This window comes from Danio aesculapii, chromosome 16 (genome assembly GCF_903798145.1).
Source record: "Danio aesculapii chromosome 16, fDanAes4.1, whole genome shotgun sequence".
NCBI classification, from domain to species: domain Eukaryota; kingdom Metazoa; phylum Chordata; class Actinopteri; order Cypriniformes; family Danionidae; genus Danio; species Danio aesculapii.
The window spans coordinates 2099466-2118781 of record NC_079450.1 but is presented as its reverse complement, the minus strand read 5'-3'; the positions used below and the strand labels follow the sequence as shown (position 1 = coordinate 2118781).

At 28.7% G+C, this 19316-nt stretch overlaps 1 protein-coding gene across 2 annotated transcripts in view; it reads right to left on the bottom strand.

Annotated features, from left to right (window-relative positions):
- cdk14 (cyclin dependent kinase 14) overlaps nucleotides 1-19316 on the bottom strand; it is a 285314-nt gene that overhangs the window by 161804 nt on the left and 104194 nt on the right. For both annotated transcript variants that reach the window (XM_056474723.1, XM_056474724.1), the window contains 4 exons: nucleotides 16339-16433; nucleotides 10915-10994; nucleotides 10169-10263; nucleotides 5073-5135 (listed from right to left, as the gene is read on the bottom strand). In XM_056474723.1, coding sequence (XP_056330698.1) covers nucleotides 5073-5135; nucleotides 10169-10263; nucleotides 10915-10994; nucleotides 16339-16433 — 333 coding nt within the window. The remainder of the gene's footprint in view (nucleotides 1-5072; nucleotides 5136-10168; nucleotides 10264-10914; nucleotides 10995-16338; nucleotides 16434-19316) is intronic.

The window sequence follows — 19316 nt, the reverse complement described above, 5'->3', positions numbered from 1 at the left end:
AATGTGTCACAACGCATGCTTAAATGTGTCAATGCATGTTTAAATGTGTCACAACGCAAGCTTAAATGTGTCAATGCATGTTTAAATGTGTCACAACGCATGCTTAAATGTGTCAATGCATGTTTAAATGTGTCACAACGCATGCTTAAATGTGTCAATGCATGTTTAAATGTGTCACAACGCAAGCTTAAATGTGTCAATGCATGTTTAAATGTGTCACAACGCATGCTTAAATGTGTCAATGCATGTTTAAATGTGTCACAACGTATGCTTAAATGTGTCAATGCATGATTAAACGTGCAATAAAAATGCATGTTAAACGTGTCATAATACATGTTTTAATGTGTCAATGCATGTTTAAATGTGCAATAATAATGCATGTTTAACGTGTCATAATACATTTAAATGTGTCAATAATAATATTTAAATGCATATTTAAATGTATCAATGCATGTTTAAATGTGTCATAATGCATGTTTAAATGTCAATGCATGTTTAAAATGTGCAATAATAATATTGGTTGTTTAATGTGTCAATGCATGATTTAATGTGCAATATTAATGCATGTTTAATGTGTCATAATACAGGTTTGAATGTGTCATAATGCATGTTTAAATGTGCAATAATAACATTGCATGTTTAATGTGTCAATACATGTTTAAATGCGTTATAATGTATGCTTAAATGTGTTAATGCATGATTAAATGTGTCACAACGCATGCTTAAATGTGTCAATGCATGTTTAAATGTGTCACAACGCAAGCTTAAATGTGTCAATGCATGTTTAAATGTGTCACAACGCATGCTTAAATGTGTCAATGCATGTTTAAATGTGTCACAACGCATGCTTAAATGTGTCAATGCATGTTTAAATGTGTCACAACGCAAGCTTAAATGTGTCAATGCATGTTTAAATGTGTCACAACGCATGCTTAAATGTGTCAATGCATGTTTAAATGTGTCACAACGTATGCTTAAATGTGTCAATGCATGATTAAACGTGCAATAATAATGCATGTTTAACGTGTCATAATACATGTTTTAATGTGTCAATGCATGTTTAAATGTGCAATAATAATGCATGTTTAACGTGTCATAATACATTTAAATGTGTCAATAATAATATTTAAATGCATATTTAAATGTATCAATGCATGTTTAAATGTGTCATAATGCATGTTTAAATGTCAATGCATGTTTAATGTGTTCTAATGCATGTTTAAATGTGTCAGTGCATTTTAAAATGTGCCACAATGTATTTTTAAATGTGTCATAATGCATGTTTAAATGTCGCAATGCATGTTTAATGTGTCCTAATGCATGTTTAAACGTGTCATCATGCATGTTCAATTGTGCCACAGTGTATTTTTAAATGTGTCATAATGCATGTTTAAATGTCGCAATGCATGTTTAAATGTATCAATGCATGTTTAATTGTGTCAATGCATTTTTAAATGTGCCACAATGTATTTTAAAGTGTCAAAATGCATGTTTAAATGTCATAATACATGTTTAATGAGTCCTAAAGCATGTTTAAATGTGTCATAATACATGTTTATATGTATCGATGCATGTTTAAATGTGTCAATGCATGTTTAATGTGTCCTAATGCATGTTTAAATGTGTCATAATACATGTTTAAATTTGTCATTATGCATGTTTAAATGTGTCAAACATATTCAAATGTGCCACAATGCATTTTAAATGTCATTATGCATGTTAAATGTGTCATAATGCATGTTTAAATGTGTCAATGCATATTCAAATGTGTCCTAATGCATTTTTAAATGTGTCATAGTGCATGTTTAAATGTGTCCTAATGCATGTTTAAATGTGTCATAATGCATGTTTAAATGTGTCAATGCATATTTAAATGTGTCAATGCATATTCAAATGTGTCCTAATGCATTTTTAAATGTGTCATAGTGCATGTTTAAATGTGTCCTAATGCATGTTTAAATGTGTCAATGCATGTTTAAATGTGTCAATGCATATTCAAATGTGTCCTAATGCATTTTTAAATGTGTCATAGTGCATGTTTAAATGTGTCCTAATGCATGTTTAAATGTGTCAATGCATGTTTAAATGTGTCAATGCATGTTTAAATGTGTCATAATGCATGTTCAATCGTGCCACAATGTATTTTTAAATTTATCATAATGCACGTTTAAAAGTGTCATTATGCATGTTGTGTCATAGTGTGTCATAATGAATGTTTAAAATGTGCAATAATAGTAATGCATGTTTAAAATGTTCCACAATGCTTGTTTAAATGTGCATGTTTAAAAGGGTCATAAAGCACGTTTAAACATGCCAGACAATGCATGTTTACGTTATGTATAGATGCATGTACTGTAACAATGTGGGTCAATGTACACTTGCATTATATAAATGCCTGACATAATGCATATTTAGATCCTTTATATATATATTTGATTTATATTTAAGTGCTTTTAGCCTGCATACTAGTGTTTTATAATGGGGTTTTGCAATTCATGAGGTCTTTAGTAAAAATAACTTGAAGGTTGAACATGATGTTCTGGCACAATCTGCACTCTTCACATACTAAATATTCATATCCATGTACTTATTAGAAACATACATTTTTAAACTAGGTTTAGTCAGAGACTGCGGTTAAAATGTACAAATCAGGTTTTCTGTATGGCTGTGTAATTCACAGAGCAATGCAACATTTTCAGGTTATCATCTGTTTATGTTTATTCCAGTTCTTTTTTTTTGTCACAAACTAACCCCCCTCCCCCTCCCCCTCCCCCATCAAAAAAAAAAAAAAAACATTGGAAATTTTCATAAGAGCCAGCAGTCAATCAGTAACATGAGCCACAGCACATTTAAGATAATTGCAAAAATAAAATGCAGTAAAATAAATAAATGCAATAAATAAATAAATAAATAAATAAATGCAATAAATAAAATAAAATGCAAAAATATAAATAAAATGCAATAAAAAATAAAACACAATAAATAAATAAATGCAATAAAATAAAATGCAATAAAATAAATAAATAAATGCAAAAATATAAATAAAATAAAAATAAAATGCAATTAATAAATAAATGCAAAAATATAAATAAAATGCAATAAAATAAATAAATATATAAATAAATAAATAAATACATAAATGCAAAAATAAAATTAAAATAAAATAAAAATTAAATGCAATAAATAAATAAATGCAAAAATATAAATAAAATGCAACAAAATAAATAAATAAATAAATGCAAAAATATAAATAAAATGCAACAAAATAAATAAATAAATAAATAAATGCAAAAATATAAATAAAATGCAACAAAATAAATAAATAAATAAATGCAAAAATATAAATAAAATGCAACAAAATAAATAAATAAATAAATAAATAAATGCAAAAATATAAATAAAATGCAACAAAATAAATAAATAAATAAATGCAAAAACATAAATAAAATGCAATAAAATAAATAAATAAATAAATAAATGCAAAAATATAAATAAAATGCAATAAAATAAATAAATAAATAAATGCAAAAATATAAATAAAATGCAATAAAGTAAATAAATAAATAAATAAATGCAAAAATATAAATAAAATGCAATAAAATAAATTAAATAATAATATGCAATAAAATAAATAAAAATAAAATGCAATAAATAAATAAATAAATGCAATAAAGTAAAATGCAATAAAATAAATAAATAAATGCAATAAAATAAATAAATAAATGCAATAAAATAAATATTCTGCAAAGAATTAAATAAAAATAAAATAAAATAAATTGCAAGTAAATGCAATGTAATTAAATGCAATAGAATAAAACAAAAAATGCAAGCAAAATAACCCCAAAAATGAAAAGCGCTTTGAATTACTATTGTGTATGAAATGTGCTATTTAAATAAACTTGCCGTGCAAATGCAAAAAAAATTGTCTATAAGATTTTGTTTTGATTGGCCACAGACACAGAAAGCAACATATTCCACTGTATTTGAAGAGAATCTACAGATGAATCTGTGTTATGCTCAAATGATCAGTCTCTGCTCATTCAGTCCTCTACTAAAACACTGCAGTTCCAGTGAGCGTGTGTTCTTCTTTACTGCTCAATTAAACATGAACACCACAGTCTCGCATTACACACAGATGCAGACGCTCACTGGACACACACCAGCAGCAGAAGACATTTTCCAAAAGCTCAGCTCATCAGTGCTGGGCTGATGTTTTTGACCGCTGCGTGTTCGACAGGCGACAGTAAAATAGGTCCCAATCTGAACTGACAGCACTTCTGCTCCACTTCTGACTGAAGAACAGAGAGATAAAGTGTCCTGGAAAGGCTTTACTTAAGAAAGAGGAAAAACACTTCTGCTTTCATTAATGAAACATGCTGGACCCTGCAGAATTATCAGTATACTAGACAAGAACACAAGCAGATCAGGGCATTTACAGGAGAGCAAATCTGCTTTTAATAGAAGACTGAAAGATTTAATATAGTTCGACGATTTTGGATTGTCAAGTTTATTTATTTTCTTAGTCCCTTTATTCATCAGGGGTCGCCACAGTGGAATGAACCGCCAACTGTTCCAGCATATGTTTTACACATTTGATGCCCTTCCAGCCGCAACCCAGTACTGGTAAACACTCATACACATTCACACACACACACTACAGCCAATTTAGTTCATCAATTCCCCTATAGTGCATGTGTTTGGACTGTGGGGGAAACCGGAGCACCTGGAGGAAACCCACGCCAACACAGGGAGAACATGCAAACTCCACACAGAAATGACAACTGACCCAACCGGGACTCGAACCAGCGACCTCCTTGCTGTGAGGCCACAGTACTAACCACTGAGGGACTGTACCGCCCCAGATTTATGATTTTCAAGCTTAAATTTATGTTCAAGCACATTTAAAAAAATAACCAGTGTTGTCTCAAAGTGATGTAAATAAATAAATAAACTGCAATAAACAAACAGCAGTAAAATAAAAAGCGGTTTACTTCATTAAATCAAAATTAAAGTAAACAAATAATAAAGGGAGAAAATAATGTCAAATATAGTAAAAAGAGTCTCTCACTGACCCTCACGTTGTCCGGATGGAGACCGCCGGGGTGTTTGTCCATGTACTGACACAGATCTGTGTGCTGGAGAAAAAACACACACATCACACAGAGAAAAAACACACACATCACACAGAGAAAAAAACACACACATCACACAGAGAAAAAAACACACACACAGCACACAGAAAAAAACACACACATCACACAGAGAAAAAAACACACACACAGCACACAGAAAAAAACACACACAGCACACAGAGAAAAAAACACACACATCACACAGAGAAAAAACACACACATCACACAGAGAAAAAAACACACACAGCACACTAATGGTTCATTAAATGCATTTAAAGACGTCTTATTGTTCAATTGTCTCATTTCATATTTAATTATTTCATAGAATTTTTATTGCATTCCAGATTTACAACATTATTATTATTAGTACAGATAAAATTAGAGACATTTGAAAATTCTGCTTATATATATAGACATCTATACATTCAAGACTGGAATTATTCATACATTAAAATTAAAATGACTTAATGTTGATTAAATGTAAATTTGTACATCGTCTTATTATCTTTCAGGAGAAGCCGGTGTCATTTATGCTAAAAAAAACAACTCGCTGGTTTAATAAAAGTAACCTTTAGTCAGAATTTGCCAGGGCCCCCACATGCTTATGCTATTTGTTTTTTAATCAACATAATAGCAAAGTTTAAACTTCACAATAATTAAGAAGGATGAGAATGATCTGAAGATGATTAATGAGAATGACTAAAGACGAAAAATGAACAAACTACCTACAGGTGAAGTCAGAATTATTATTCGCCCCCTTTGAATTTTATTTCTTTACTTTTAAATATTTCCCAAATGATGTTGAACAGATTCAGGAAATATTTTTTCTTCTGGAGAAAGTCTCATTTGCTTTATTTCAGCTAGAATAAAAGCAGTCCGCTAAATTATTAGCCCCTTTAAGCTATATTTGTTTTCAATAGTCTCCAGAACAAACCATCATTATACAATAACTTGCCCAATTTAGCCTAACCTGCCTAGTTAACCTAATTAACCTAGTTAAGCCTTTAAATGTCACTTTAAGCTGTATAGACGTGTCTTGAAGAATATCTAGTCTAATATTATTTACTGTCATCATGGCAAAGAGAAAATAAATCAGTTATTAGAGATGAGTTATTAAAACTATTATGATTAGAAATGTGTTGGAGAAATCTGTTCTCCGTTAAACAGAAAATGGGGAAAATATAAAGAGGGGGGCTAATAATTCATGGGGCTAATAATTCTGACTTCAACTGTATATAATACCTATATAATAATACAGTACTGTATGCAAGTAAGCGTTGTCTGTCAAAACAGTAGAAGATTATCCTACTTCAATATGTGACATCCAATAAAGGTTGGCACAAAAGTAATCTAAATGTAATCAAAAGTAGTCAAATTACGTTAGCATAAATGTGTAATCTAACAGATTATATTACTGAATAATAATTTTGTTTTGTAAGTTGTAATCAGTATCTTAAACTAAATATAAAAACTAAAATAAAATGACCAAATGCAATAAATTAAAATGCAATTAAATGCAATAATAAGCAAAAACATAAAATCAAATGAAATGAAATAATATGCAATAAAAATAAAATAAATAAAATAGGACCAAATACAATACAATGCAATAAAATGAAATAAAATCCAACAAACTAAAAAAATAAAAAAGGACCAAATGCAATGCAATGCAATAAAATAAAATAAAACAAAATAATATGCAGTAAAATAAAGAAATAAAATAAAATGGGAGCAAATGCAATAAAAATCTAATAAAATAGAACCAAATGTAATGCAATTAAACAAAATAAAATGTTTAAATAAAATAGGACCAAATGCAATGCAATAAAATAAAATAAAATGCAATAAAATAAAAATAGGACCTAATGCAATACAATAAAATAATAAGACCTAATGCAATGCAATAAAATAAAATGCAATAAAATGAAAAAGGACCAAATGCAATTCAATAAAAATGTAGTAAAATTAAATGAAATAAACAAAATAAAATAAAATAAAATAGGACCAAATACAAATTCAATAAAATAAAATGTAGTAAAATTAAATGAAATAAACAAAATGCAAAGCAAAGCAATAAAATAAAAATAAAAAGTAAAATGAAAGAAAATAAAATAGGACCAATTGCAATGCAATAAAATTTAATGCAGTAAATTTAAATAAAATAAACTAATTTAAATAAAATAGGACTAAATGCAATGCAGTAAAATGAAATAAAATAATTAAATGCAGTAAAATTAAATTAAATAAACGAAATGCAAAGCAATAAAATAAAATAAAATAAAGTCAAATAAAATAAAATAGAACCAATTGCAATGCAATAAAATGCAATGCAGTTTTACTCAATAAACTTTCAATAAAATAAACAAATTAAAATAAAATAGGACCAAATGCAATAAAATAAAACGCTCGGTATTCTGCAGTGTTGAAGCAGCGCTGACATTAGCAAACACCCGCAGATAACCGTCTTTTCCTCTCATGAATAATGCAGTCTCCCCCTCAGATACGCCTGTCCGTCGCCGTCAATCATTATTAAGCGCTCGCCATGCAAAATCAATTGATTTCCTGGGTGCGAAAGCCTCTGTTTGTTATAATGTGGCCGGAGTGTATTTTCTGAGATGAGATCGCAGCGGTGGTCTCAGATTAATATCTACGCTACACATCACCACTCTCAACGGACCACAGCTATCAATAGCAGAGCCGTTGTCCAATCTTCATGTTTTGATTGTTTTCTTTGACACCCGACGTGTTGGTTTAGCGCTCATGAATAAATCAGACCTGCGGCGCAATTTCACACCCATCCAATTTAGTGAGAGCATGTAGATCGCAGAGGAGAAATACTGTTTAGCTGAGGGTAGAGGACGCAGGAGTATCAGAGGAAGACAAGCACATGAGGAAAATATAATGAGGCTAATCGGGGATGGAGAGCAAAAACCTCTGTGATGCTGATCTCTGAGTTCAAACCTAAACTAAACACACAAGAAAGTGTGAAGATAGAAGTTTCATCAAGTATTATTTATAAATATAGAGGAAATATATATGCTAGGACTGCAAGATATCGGAAAAATCTGATTTTATTTAACTGCAATAAATATTGCGATATGAACAGAGTTTCAGAAGATAGTTTGAATAGCTCTGGGGAGTCGTAACAGTGTTTGGGTACTGATATTGAATAATCACGATGCAAAAAACATGCTTTTCTTACTTTGTTTTGTCTTGTTCATAGTTCAAATATTTAAAAAATAATGTTTAGTTTTCACCATCAGAAAAAATAAGAGAGTTTGCTTGTTTTAATGAAAACTAAAATTCTATGTATTATGCAAAAAACCTAATTACAACCTAATTAATTATTTAATTATATAAAATTAAATGCAATAAAAAAGAACAAAATGCGGTAAAATTAAATTAAACCAAATGCAATGCATTAAAATGCAAAATAAATCAATAAAAATAAAATAAAATACAAAAAAATGCAATAAAATAAATGTAGAAAAATAAAATGCAATAAAATTAAATTAAATAAAATGCAATAAAATGGAATAAAATGCGATAAAATTTAATTAAACCAAATGCAATGCATTAAAATGCAAAAAATAAAAATAAAAACAAAATAAAATACAAAACAAATGCAATAAAATAAATGTAGAAAAATAAAATGCAATAAAATTAAATTAAATTAAATGGAATAAAATAAATTGCAATAAAAATACATTTTATTAAATGCAATAAAATGCTATAAAATTTAATTCACTCCCAAGTAAAAATATCATTTAGTTTTCACCGTCAGAAAAAGAAGTGATTTAGCTTGTTTTAAGGAAAGTATTTCCCAGTGGGGGAAGTGAAATAATCTTGTTTTTGCTTTGAAATGTAGATATTTTGGCTAGAAACAAGACAAAAACTCTAAGTAAGAAATGTTTTTGCATAAATCATATGAATTCCATATAAATACAGTGATGAAATTCTGTAGCTCCTGCTCAGACTGGACATTGTATATGTTGCGATGTGACTATTGTGGATGCGCACACTGTGATATCAGTGATGCTGAAAAATTATATTGTACAGTATTCAATACTAAATATTGTGCAAAAAAATTAATACAATTAAGTATTAAAAGTAATATTTAAAAATGCAGAAGCATAAAATAAAATGCAATAAAATTTACTAAATTTACCAAATTAAATAAAATACAAAAAAAAAATACATTAAAATACAATAACTTAAAATTAAATGGAATAAAATGGAATGCAATAAAAATTTAATCAAATGCAATACAATAAAATAAAGTTAAATAAAATGCAATAAAATAAATGAAATTAAATGCAATGCAAGTTCTTTTGTCTCTTTTCTTTGTTGTTTTCTTTTATATTGTCTTTTGTTTGTCTAAATTACGAGCCAATGTTTGTTCTTGTTCTTGTTCTGTGTGTGTGTGTGTGTGTGTGTGTGTGTGTGCGTGTGTGTGTGTGTGTGTGTGTGTGTGTGTGTGTATATATATATATATAAAAATCCTTAAAATAAAGTAATTTAAAAAAATGCAATGCAATAAAATAAAAAAAAATGTATAAACTACAAATACAAAATAAAACTCCACATCTATAATCCTCTTAGTCTGCGCTGACATTATCTTCAGCAGCTCAAACACTCTAATGGCTAATGGACAGAGAGCTGCTTCTCACTCAGGGCTGCTGTTTATGCTAATGAGATGGAGAGATGGGCACTAGTGGGCGGGGCTTTCCCCCTCTGATGACACGTACAAAGGGAGAATGTCAATCAAAGAGTTTCTGCAGACTGATTTGATCAAGTCTGATTAATAAATAAAATAATTCATCTTTACCATTAGAGGCTGGAGATATTCACACACTGTTGACAGACACACAACTGTGTTTGAACCCCTAATAAAAGTGATTTTTCATAATAGGCACCCTTTAAAGTGTGAAGTAAAGCTGACTGAAGCACATTTAAAGCAGCAGATCAGTAAGCTGATTATTTGGAGTAAAGTTATTGCTAACTATAATCAATAAATGATATGTTCTGATACTCACCACATACTCGAACACCAGTGTGAGGGTTTCTTTTGTGTGAATGATGTCGTGCAGCAGCACAATGTTGGCATGCTTCAGTCCTTTCAGCAGAGATGCTGCACGCACACACACACACACACACACACACACACACACACACCACTTTCACTGTTAGCAATTTTAGAGGCAGATATACATGTACAGTCAAAGTCTGAATTATAAGCCCGCCTGAATATTTTACCCCAATTTCTGTTTAACGGAGAGCAGATTTCTTCAGCACATTTCTAATCATAATAGTTTTAATAACTCATCTCTAATAACTGATTTATTTTCTCTTTGTCATGATGACAGTAAATAATATTAGACTAGATATTCTTCAAGACACTTCTATACAGCTTAAAGTGACATTTAAAGGCTTAACTAGAGTAGGGTAAAGTTAGGGTAATTAGGCAAGTCATATAACAGTGGTCTGTTCTGGAGACAATCCAAATCTAATATTGCTTAAGGGGGCTAATAATATTGACCTTAAAATGGCTTTAAAACAATTAAAAACTGCTTTTATTCTAGCTGAAACAAAACAAATAAGACTTTCTCCAGAAGAAAATATATTATCAGACATACTGTGAAAATTTCCTGAATCTGTTCAACATCATTTGGGAAATAATTAAAAAAAGAAACAAATTTACAGGAGGGCGAATAATTCTGACTTCAACTGTAAATTATTCTGATTATTAACCAGAAACAAAACATCTTGCATTGAGTTTCACCTTCTCTGATGGCTGTAAACGGTGTTCCTTCTTCCTCCTGCAGACGAATCACCTTCAGAGCAACCAGTTTCCCGTTCACCCTGAAAACACAGAGCAACACGCTTTTAATGTTATACTGATCTCTGGTACAGCAGTGATCCTTAGGAAAGAACACATTAAAAGTCTATTGGACCCCTGGCAATAGGAGAACAGACTGGCTACAATGGCTTAATTCCCAGGAAACACATGAACTGATAATAATGCATGCGTTGACATTTAATGCAAGTCACTTGAAAATGTCTGGATAAAAAGTGTCTCAAATGCAAAACATTCTGTGAAAATAAATTAAAATAAAATAATAAAAAAGTAAAACAGCATTAAACAAACAAATCACAATACAGTAAATCACATTAACTTACAATAAATTAAAATAAAACCAAAATAAAATAGAGTAAATCAAAATAAACACAATCACAAAAAATAAAAATAAAAATAATCACAGTAAAAAATAAATAAAATCACAATAAAATACAATAAATCAAAATAAACACAATCCAAAAATAAATAATAAAATAAAATAAATAAATAAATAAATAAATAAAAATAATCACAAAAAAATAAATAAAATCACCATAAAATACAATAAATCAAAATAAAGACAGTCCAAAAATAAATAAATAAATAAATAAATAAATAAATAAATTTACAAAAATATAAATAAAATCACAATAAAATACAATAAATCAAAATAAAGACAGTCCAAAAATAAATAAATAAATAAATAAATAAATAAATAAATAAATAAATAAATAAATAAATTTACAAAAATATAAATAAAATCACAATAAAATACAATAAATCAAAATAAAGACAATCCCCCAAAAAATAATAATAATAAATAAATAAATAAAAATAAAAAATTACAAAAATGTAAATAAAATTACAATAAAATACAATAAATCAAAATAAAGACAATCCCAAAAACAAATTAATAAAAAAATAAAAAAATAAAAAAAAGAAATCACAAAAAAATAAATAAAATTACAATAAAATACAATAAATCAAAATAAAAGACAATCCCCAAAAAATATAACAATAATAATAAATAAATAAATAATAATAAAAAAATCACAAAAAAATAAATAAAATTACAATAAAATCCCCAAAAATATAATAATAATAATAAATAAATAAATAAAAATTACAAAAAAATAAATAAAATCACAATAAAATACATTAAATCAAAATAAAATCACAATAGTGTAAATCAAAGTAAACAAAATCACCAAAAAAATAAAACTGAAATAAAATAAAACTAAAAACTACAATAAAAAATAAATGACAATAAAATAGGGGAAATCTAAATAAACACAATCACAAACAATAAAAGCACAATAAAATACAATAAATCACAAAAAATTAATCACAGAAAAATAAACATGATGTAATAAAATAAAAACAAAATTCAAATTCAATAAAAAGTCAATTAAATATTAAATTAAATATTAATATTAAATCACAATAAATTACAGTCACAATAAAATAAAATCACAACAACAACAAAAATAAAAGTCACAGCAAAATAAAAAAATAAAAAGAAACCAAAATACAATACAATAAATCACAATAAAACTATATATTTTTTGGGATACAAAATAGATAAACAAATAAATAGTTTAGTTCAGTGGTGTCCAAACTCAGTCCTGGAGAGCCAGTGTCCTGCTGAGTTTAGCTCCAACCCCCCTCCCAGGAAGAGTTAAGCTACGGTCACGCTGCACTTTTCTCCCCATAGACTTCCATTCATACACACACAAATGCATCAGACCGGAAACGCAAGCTCGTGCGGCAAGTTTCGCAGTTCGCTGCGTTGCAAAGTTCAAGCTTGGTGAACTCTGACCTGTGAAGTCGCATCACATGATTGCATGAGACCAATCGAGGATCAAAACAGGACCTCTCTGTACAAGAATTTAAAACATGGACCAATCACTTGCTTTAATGTCTAATCATCTTGTTTAATCCCACCCCAATTTTGCAGCGGCGCACGACAGAATTTCGCACACACAAACTCTAGTGTGACCGCAGCACTAATCTAGTATATGTTGTTGCAGGTGTGTTTGTTTGTATGTGTTTGTCTCTCTCTCTTTCCACCTGCAGGCCCCGCCCTAACTACCCAGGCGACATGCCCTGGTATTGGAGGAGGTTACCCAGGGCGTCCTTTAAAAAGGGAACAACGGGCGTAGGGCGGGAGAGCGAGTTTTGTTGGCGCGTTGTTTGAGATTGTGATAAAGTTATTCCTGTTGTTGGGTTGTTTTCGTTGATTGTGTTTCTCGTGCTGTTGTACTAGTGTTGACTTTGTGTTGTATACCCATCCGTGTTCCCCCTTCCTATTATTTTGTTTTTGTGTGTTTGTTGATTGTTAATATTGTAAATATATTATACACGGTAAGAGGCAGTAGGGGTTGGACGCCACTTTTCTTTTTGTAAATATTTTCACCTGTGTTTTTGTTAGTCAGGGAGAGAGGTGTAGATTTTGTATTTTTATTTCTGTTATTTTATTAGGTGTAGTAAGTTTCATTTGGGTGTTTTTGTTTATTATTTTTCTGTGGGTTCACCCTGAGGTAGTTAGCTTGATCAGCTGGTTCAGGTGTGTTTGATTAGAGTTGGAGCTAAACTCTCCAGGACACCGGCCCTCCAGGAACAAGTTTGGACACCCCTGATTTAGGAATACAAAGTAAAATAAAAATGAAGAAAAACTAAATGAAATTTAGGAGAAATAAAATAATTTATAGTGTCTGGAAAACATTTTATAAACTAGCTTTAATAACTAAAATGAACTGACACTTTATTATTATTATTATTATTATTATTATTATTATTGTTATTGTTATTGTTATTGTTGTTGTTGTTGTTATTATTATCATTATTATTGTTGTTGTTATTATTATTATTATTGTTGTTATTATTATTATTATTATTATTATTATTATTATTATTATTATCATTATTATTGTTGTTGTTGTTATTATTATATTATTATTATTAATATTATTATCATTATTATTGTTGTTGTTGTTGTTGTTATTATTATCATTATTATTATTGTTGTTGTTATTATTATTATTATTATTATTGTTGTTATTATTATTATCATTATTATTATTATTATTGTTATTGTTGTTGTTGTTGTTGTTATTATTATTATTATTATTAATATTAATATTATTATAAAAAGTGGGAAAAAGTGAAGCAGATTTAGGATATGTGATTGTGTTCAGTGTAGGGGCAACATTGTGGCTCAGCGGTTAGCACTGTAACCTCACAGCAAGAAGGTCGCTGGTTTGAGTCTCGGCTGGGTCAGTTGGCGTTTCTGTGTGGAGTTTGCATGTTCTCCCCGTGTTGGCGTGGGTTTCCTCCAGGTGCTCCGGTTTCCCCCACAGTCCAAACACATGTGCTATAGGGGAACTGATGAACTAATTTGGCTGTAGCGTATGGGTGTGTGAATGAGTGTGTATGGGTGTTTCCCAGTACTAGGTTGCAGCTGGAAGGGCATTTGCTGTGTAAAACATATGCTGGAATAGTTGGCAGTTCATTCCTCTGTAGTGACCCCTGATGAATAAAGGGACTAAGCTGAAGGAAAGTTAATGAATGAAAGCATCCAGTGTAAGTTAAAAGTCTCTGTTTTGAAATGGTGCTTAATCAGAGGAACTGATGAGTTTTTTCGGAGGCGGTTTTATGCGTTTAGTAATAAAATGCAGGGATCATTTGAGTGCAGGAAGATGTTAAAGACAATAAACAGAGTCACGTCTGATTTACTGCAGACTGAAAGTCAATGAGATGCAATTTAAAGGCAGTGGAGTGAATCTAAATGCAGAGGTCAAGAGCTTTAATAAATCTACTAACACACACACACAGCATCATTACTGTCAAAAACACACACAATAACGCTCAATTCATTTCACACCAACCCAGATTTGATTTTACACACTTTCATTTATGAAGGGAACACACCATTTCATGCTCCAGTTGAAAAGCTGGGGCTTTCTGTTCATCATTTTATCTTAAAATTTAATGTTAAGTCACTTAATTTCTGGATAAAATGTCTGATAAATGCTTAAAATTGAGTGAATAAAGTAAAATGTAATTAAAATAAAATAAAATAAAATAAAAAAATAAAATTTAAAAAATAAAAATAAAAAATAAAATAAAATAATAAAAATAATAATAAAATAAAATAAAATAAAATAAAATAAAATAATAAAATAAAATAAAATTTAAAAAAAAATAATAAAAAATAAAATAAAATAATAAAAAATAATACTAAAATAAAATAAAAAAATTTATAAAAAAAAAAAAATAAAATAAAATAAAATAAAATAAAATAAAATAAAATAAAAAAATAAAATTTAAAAAAATAATAATAAAAAATAAAATAAAATAATAAAAAATAATAATAAAATAAAATAAAATAAAATAAAAAAATTTATTAAAATAAAAAAAATAAAATAAAATAAAATAAAACAATAAAATGATAATAATAATAATTAAATTAAATTAAATTAAATTAAATTAAATTAAATTAAATTAAATTAAATTAAATTAAATTAAATTAAATTAAATTAAATTAAATAAAACAAAATACAATAAAATAATGCAACAAAACAAAACAAAAAAATGCAATGAAATAAAAAATATTTTCAGCAAACAATTAAACAGATTAGATAGAAATAATGCATTTTATATTATTAATACAACTGTAAAGAAATAAATATAATTTTAATAAATGGTTTATGAAGTTATTATTATCATCAAGAAATATCATAATTATTATAATACAATTATTAATATTATTATTCATGATGATAAAGCTGTATTAAATCCTAAAACACAGAAAGAGGAAAACAAAAAACTGAAAAAAAACTAAAACATTTTGGGTTAACTAACTACAATACAATAGTAAACAGCAAACTATGATTAATAGAGTAAATAATGTAGTAATGATCATTATTAGTTTATGTTAGCAAATACATTAACAATAGCTAATGAAACCTTATTGGTTTCAAATGGATAATTGGATTAAAGCATTGCATAAAATAAAATAAAATAAAATAAAATAAAATAAAATAAAATAAAATAAAATAAAATAAAATAAAATAAAATAAAATAAAATAAAATAAAATAAAATAAAATAAAATAAAATAAAATAAAAGTGATAAAATAAAATAAAATAAATAAGTGATAAAATAAAAATGTCATTTAATTAAATGCATTAGTAAATAATAAGCTATGATTAATAGAGTAAATGCAGTAGTGTTGTTCAATATTAGTTAGTAAATATATTAACTAACATTAACTAATGAAACCGTATTGTAAAGTGTGTTCAACATTTCTCTACTGTTTTGCCATGACAGAGTCAGTAAGTATCTGTCATAAATAAAACACACTCACTTGCTCTTCCCTTTGTAAACAGTGGCGTAGGATCCTTCTCCCAGTTTCTCCAGCTTCTCGTATGAATCCGCTTTGCCGAATTTTGGGCTCGTGGGCTGAAAAACAAAGATTAAATGATCAGTTCACTTACAGAATTTAACTTTCCTGTTGATTTATTCTCCTCCATTGCCACCTGAGGTGTTTATCTTTCTGAAGTGGAAAATAAATGATGAAAATATGTAAAATTTCTACACTTCAGTTCTTCAGATTAAGTGCAGCTGTAAATACTCTAAAGCAGGGGTGCCCAAACTCAGTCTAGGAGGGCCGGTGTCCTGCAGGTTTTAACCCCAACTTGCCTCAACACACCTGCACGGATGTTTCTAGAAAGCCTAATAAGAGCTTAATTAGCTAGCCCAGGTGTGTCTGATTGGCAGTAGAACTAAACTTTGCCCCCCAAGTGGTGCTCACTGCAGAGCCACTTGGGCAGAGCTGAGCTCCAGCAAGGGGGAGCTTGAGCTCCAGCTCCTCCTTCCTTGCACTACTTCTACAAGTGATGTCACTGGGGAGTTGGGGTTAGGGGTGGGGTAGGTGTACGCATTAAAACAGCTTATAGGAGGAGGAGCGAGAGCTCAAGCTACCCCTCGCTGGAGCTCAAGTGGCTCTGCAGTGAGCAGTGTCTCAACTTTGCAAGACACCAGCCCTCCAGGAACGAGTTTGGGCACTCCTGCTCTAAAGGATCCAGAACAGAAATAACAGTCTTGTAGTTAGCTAGAGGAATGAGTTGAAAATTTACATCTTGAAATTCAATGCTATGTCACTGTGAATAAAATGGTCTGGCAAACGAAAAATAAAATAAAATAAAATAAAATAAAATAAAATAAAATAAAATAAAATAAAATAAAATAAAATAAAATAAAATAAAATAAAATAAAATAAAATAAAATAAAAATAAAAAATAAAATAAAATAAAATAAAAAATATAAAATAAAGTAAAATAAAATAAAATAAAATAAAATAAAATAAAATATAAAATATAAAATAAAGTAAAATAAAATAAAATAAAAAAATATAAAATAAAATATAGTAAAATAAAAATAAAATTTATAAAAAAATAAATAAAAAAATTAAATTGAAAAAATTAAATAAAATAAATAAAAACTAAAATAAAATAAAATAAAATTTAAAAAATATATTAAAATAAAATAAAATATTTAAAAAAAATAAAAAAATACAACAAAAAATTTTATTAAATAAAAATTTTATTTCAAATTAAATATAGTTAAATAAAATTAAATAAATAAAAAATAAATTACAATTTAATTAAATAGAAAAATAAATATAAAATGAAATATTGTAAAATAAAATGTAAAAAATCTAAAATGTAATAAAATTAAATTAAAAAACTAACATAATAAAATAAAAATTATGAAATACATTTTTTTTACTCAATAAAAAAATTATATTAAATATTAAATACAAAACAATAATATCAAATATTTATAAAAAAAGAAAAGAAAAAGACTCCGAATGTGTCATCTATGGAGACTCCTGTCGCTGTTCATCTGTGCTTCATCTAAAACTCCACATCTATAATCCTCTTAGTCTACGCTGACATTATCTTCAGCAGCTCAAACACTCTAATGGCTAATGGACAGTAGCTGCTTCTCACTCAGGGCTGCTGTTTATGCTAATGAGAGAGAGATGGGCACTAGTGGGCGGGGCTCTGATGACACGTACAAAGGGAGAATGTCAATCAAAGTGTTTCTGCAGACTGTTTTGATCAAGTCTGATTAGAACAAACACAATTAATTCATATCGAGGCTGCTGGAGATATTCACACACTGCTGACAGACACACAACTGGGTTTAAACTCCGTGATTTTTACATAATATCTCCCCTTTAAATAAAAAACGAAGTCAGAAATTGAAATCAAAGTCCTTTCCAGTGAAACATGGATTGTAATAATTGTCAGGCTGTTTCCAGAGCTCAGTGAGCGAGAGCAGAAGGTCAGATCATCATCTATTCAGCAGACGCTTGATCTCAGAGGATCTGCTTCTGTTTCTGCCTTTTTCTGACACATAATCTCACATCTAAAGCTTATTGGGGAAACAAGCAAATGAGCAAAAGCGGTCGCGTTTTCCTAGTGTTAAAGAAGAACGAGTGTCAAAAAGAGATCAAACATTATTATATTAAATATGACAGATTTGACCTCTTCCCAACAGGGAAAACCAGCAACACTCGAGAAGGCATGATTATACGCTTTCATGGCTTTGCAATTAAATAAGATGATTATAATGGAAGTCAATGGGGTAAAAACAGTCACCAACACAACCAAAGGAGAGTCAATTTGACCAGAGTGTATTGAGTTTTAAAAATCTCAAAGCATTTTCCCCAAATACGTGTCAAATAGGCATGGGACGATAACCGTTTTCAAGGTATACCGCGGAAAAGTTTGGAAAAGTCAAGGTTTTTAAAACGTCAACATTTTCTGCAGTATCGTTCCTGAGGTGTGTGTACGATTTGTTCATTTAAATGTAGTTTATTGTTTATTTTTTATGACAACAGTATCTCCAGCAGAAAAGATATCCAAAGATGCTGTTTTAAACTGTAAAAATAAACATCTGTTTATGAAGACAGCAGAAGTCAATTTATGTGAATGATTTAGCCTGCCGTGTTTACTGCTCCAAAATATTATCAATAATATGTGTGTGTTTCTTAAAATAAAATATGTTGTGTTCAAAGAGGAAAAAAGTTGTAGTTTTTGACCCAGACATTTAAAAAGAAGATATTTTAGAGCAGTAATCACTAAACCGTGAAACCGTGATATTTTTATCCAAGGTTATCATACCATCAAAATCTTAAACCAGCCCATGCCTAGTGTCAAAATAAGATTTGTCAGCAAAACTCATCCCATTCGCTGAAACACAGAGAAAGTTGTGGCCAAATTAAGACTCAAAATCAACCCAGAGTGGATGAAAATGACCCAACAGCACACAAGG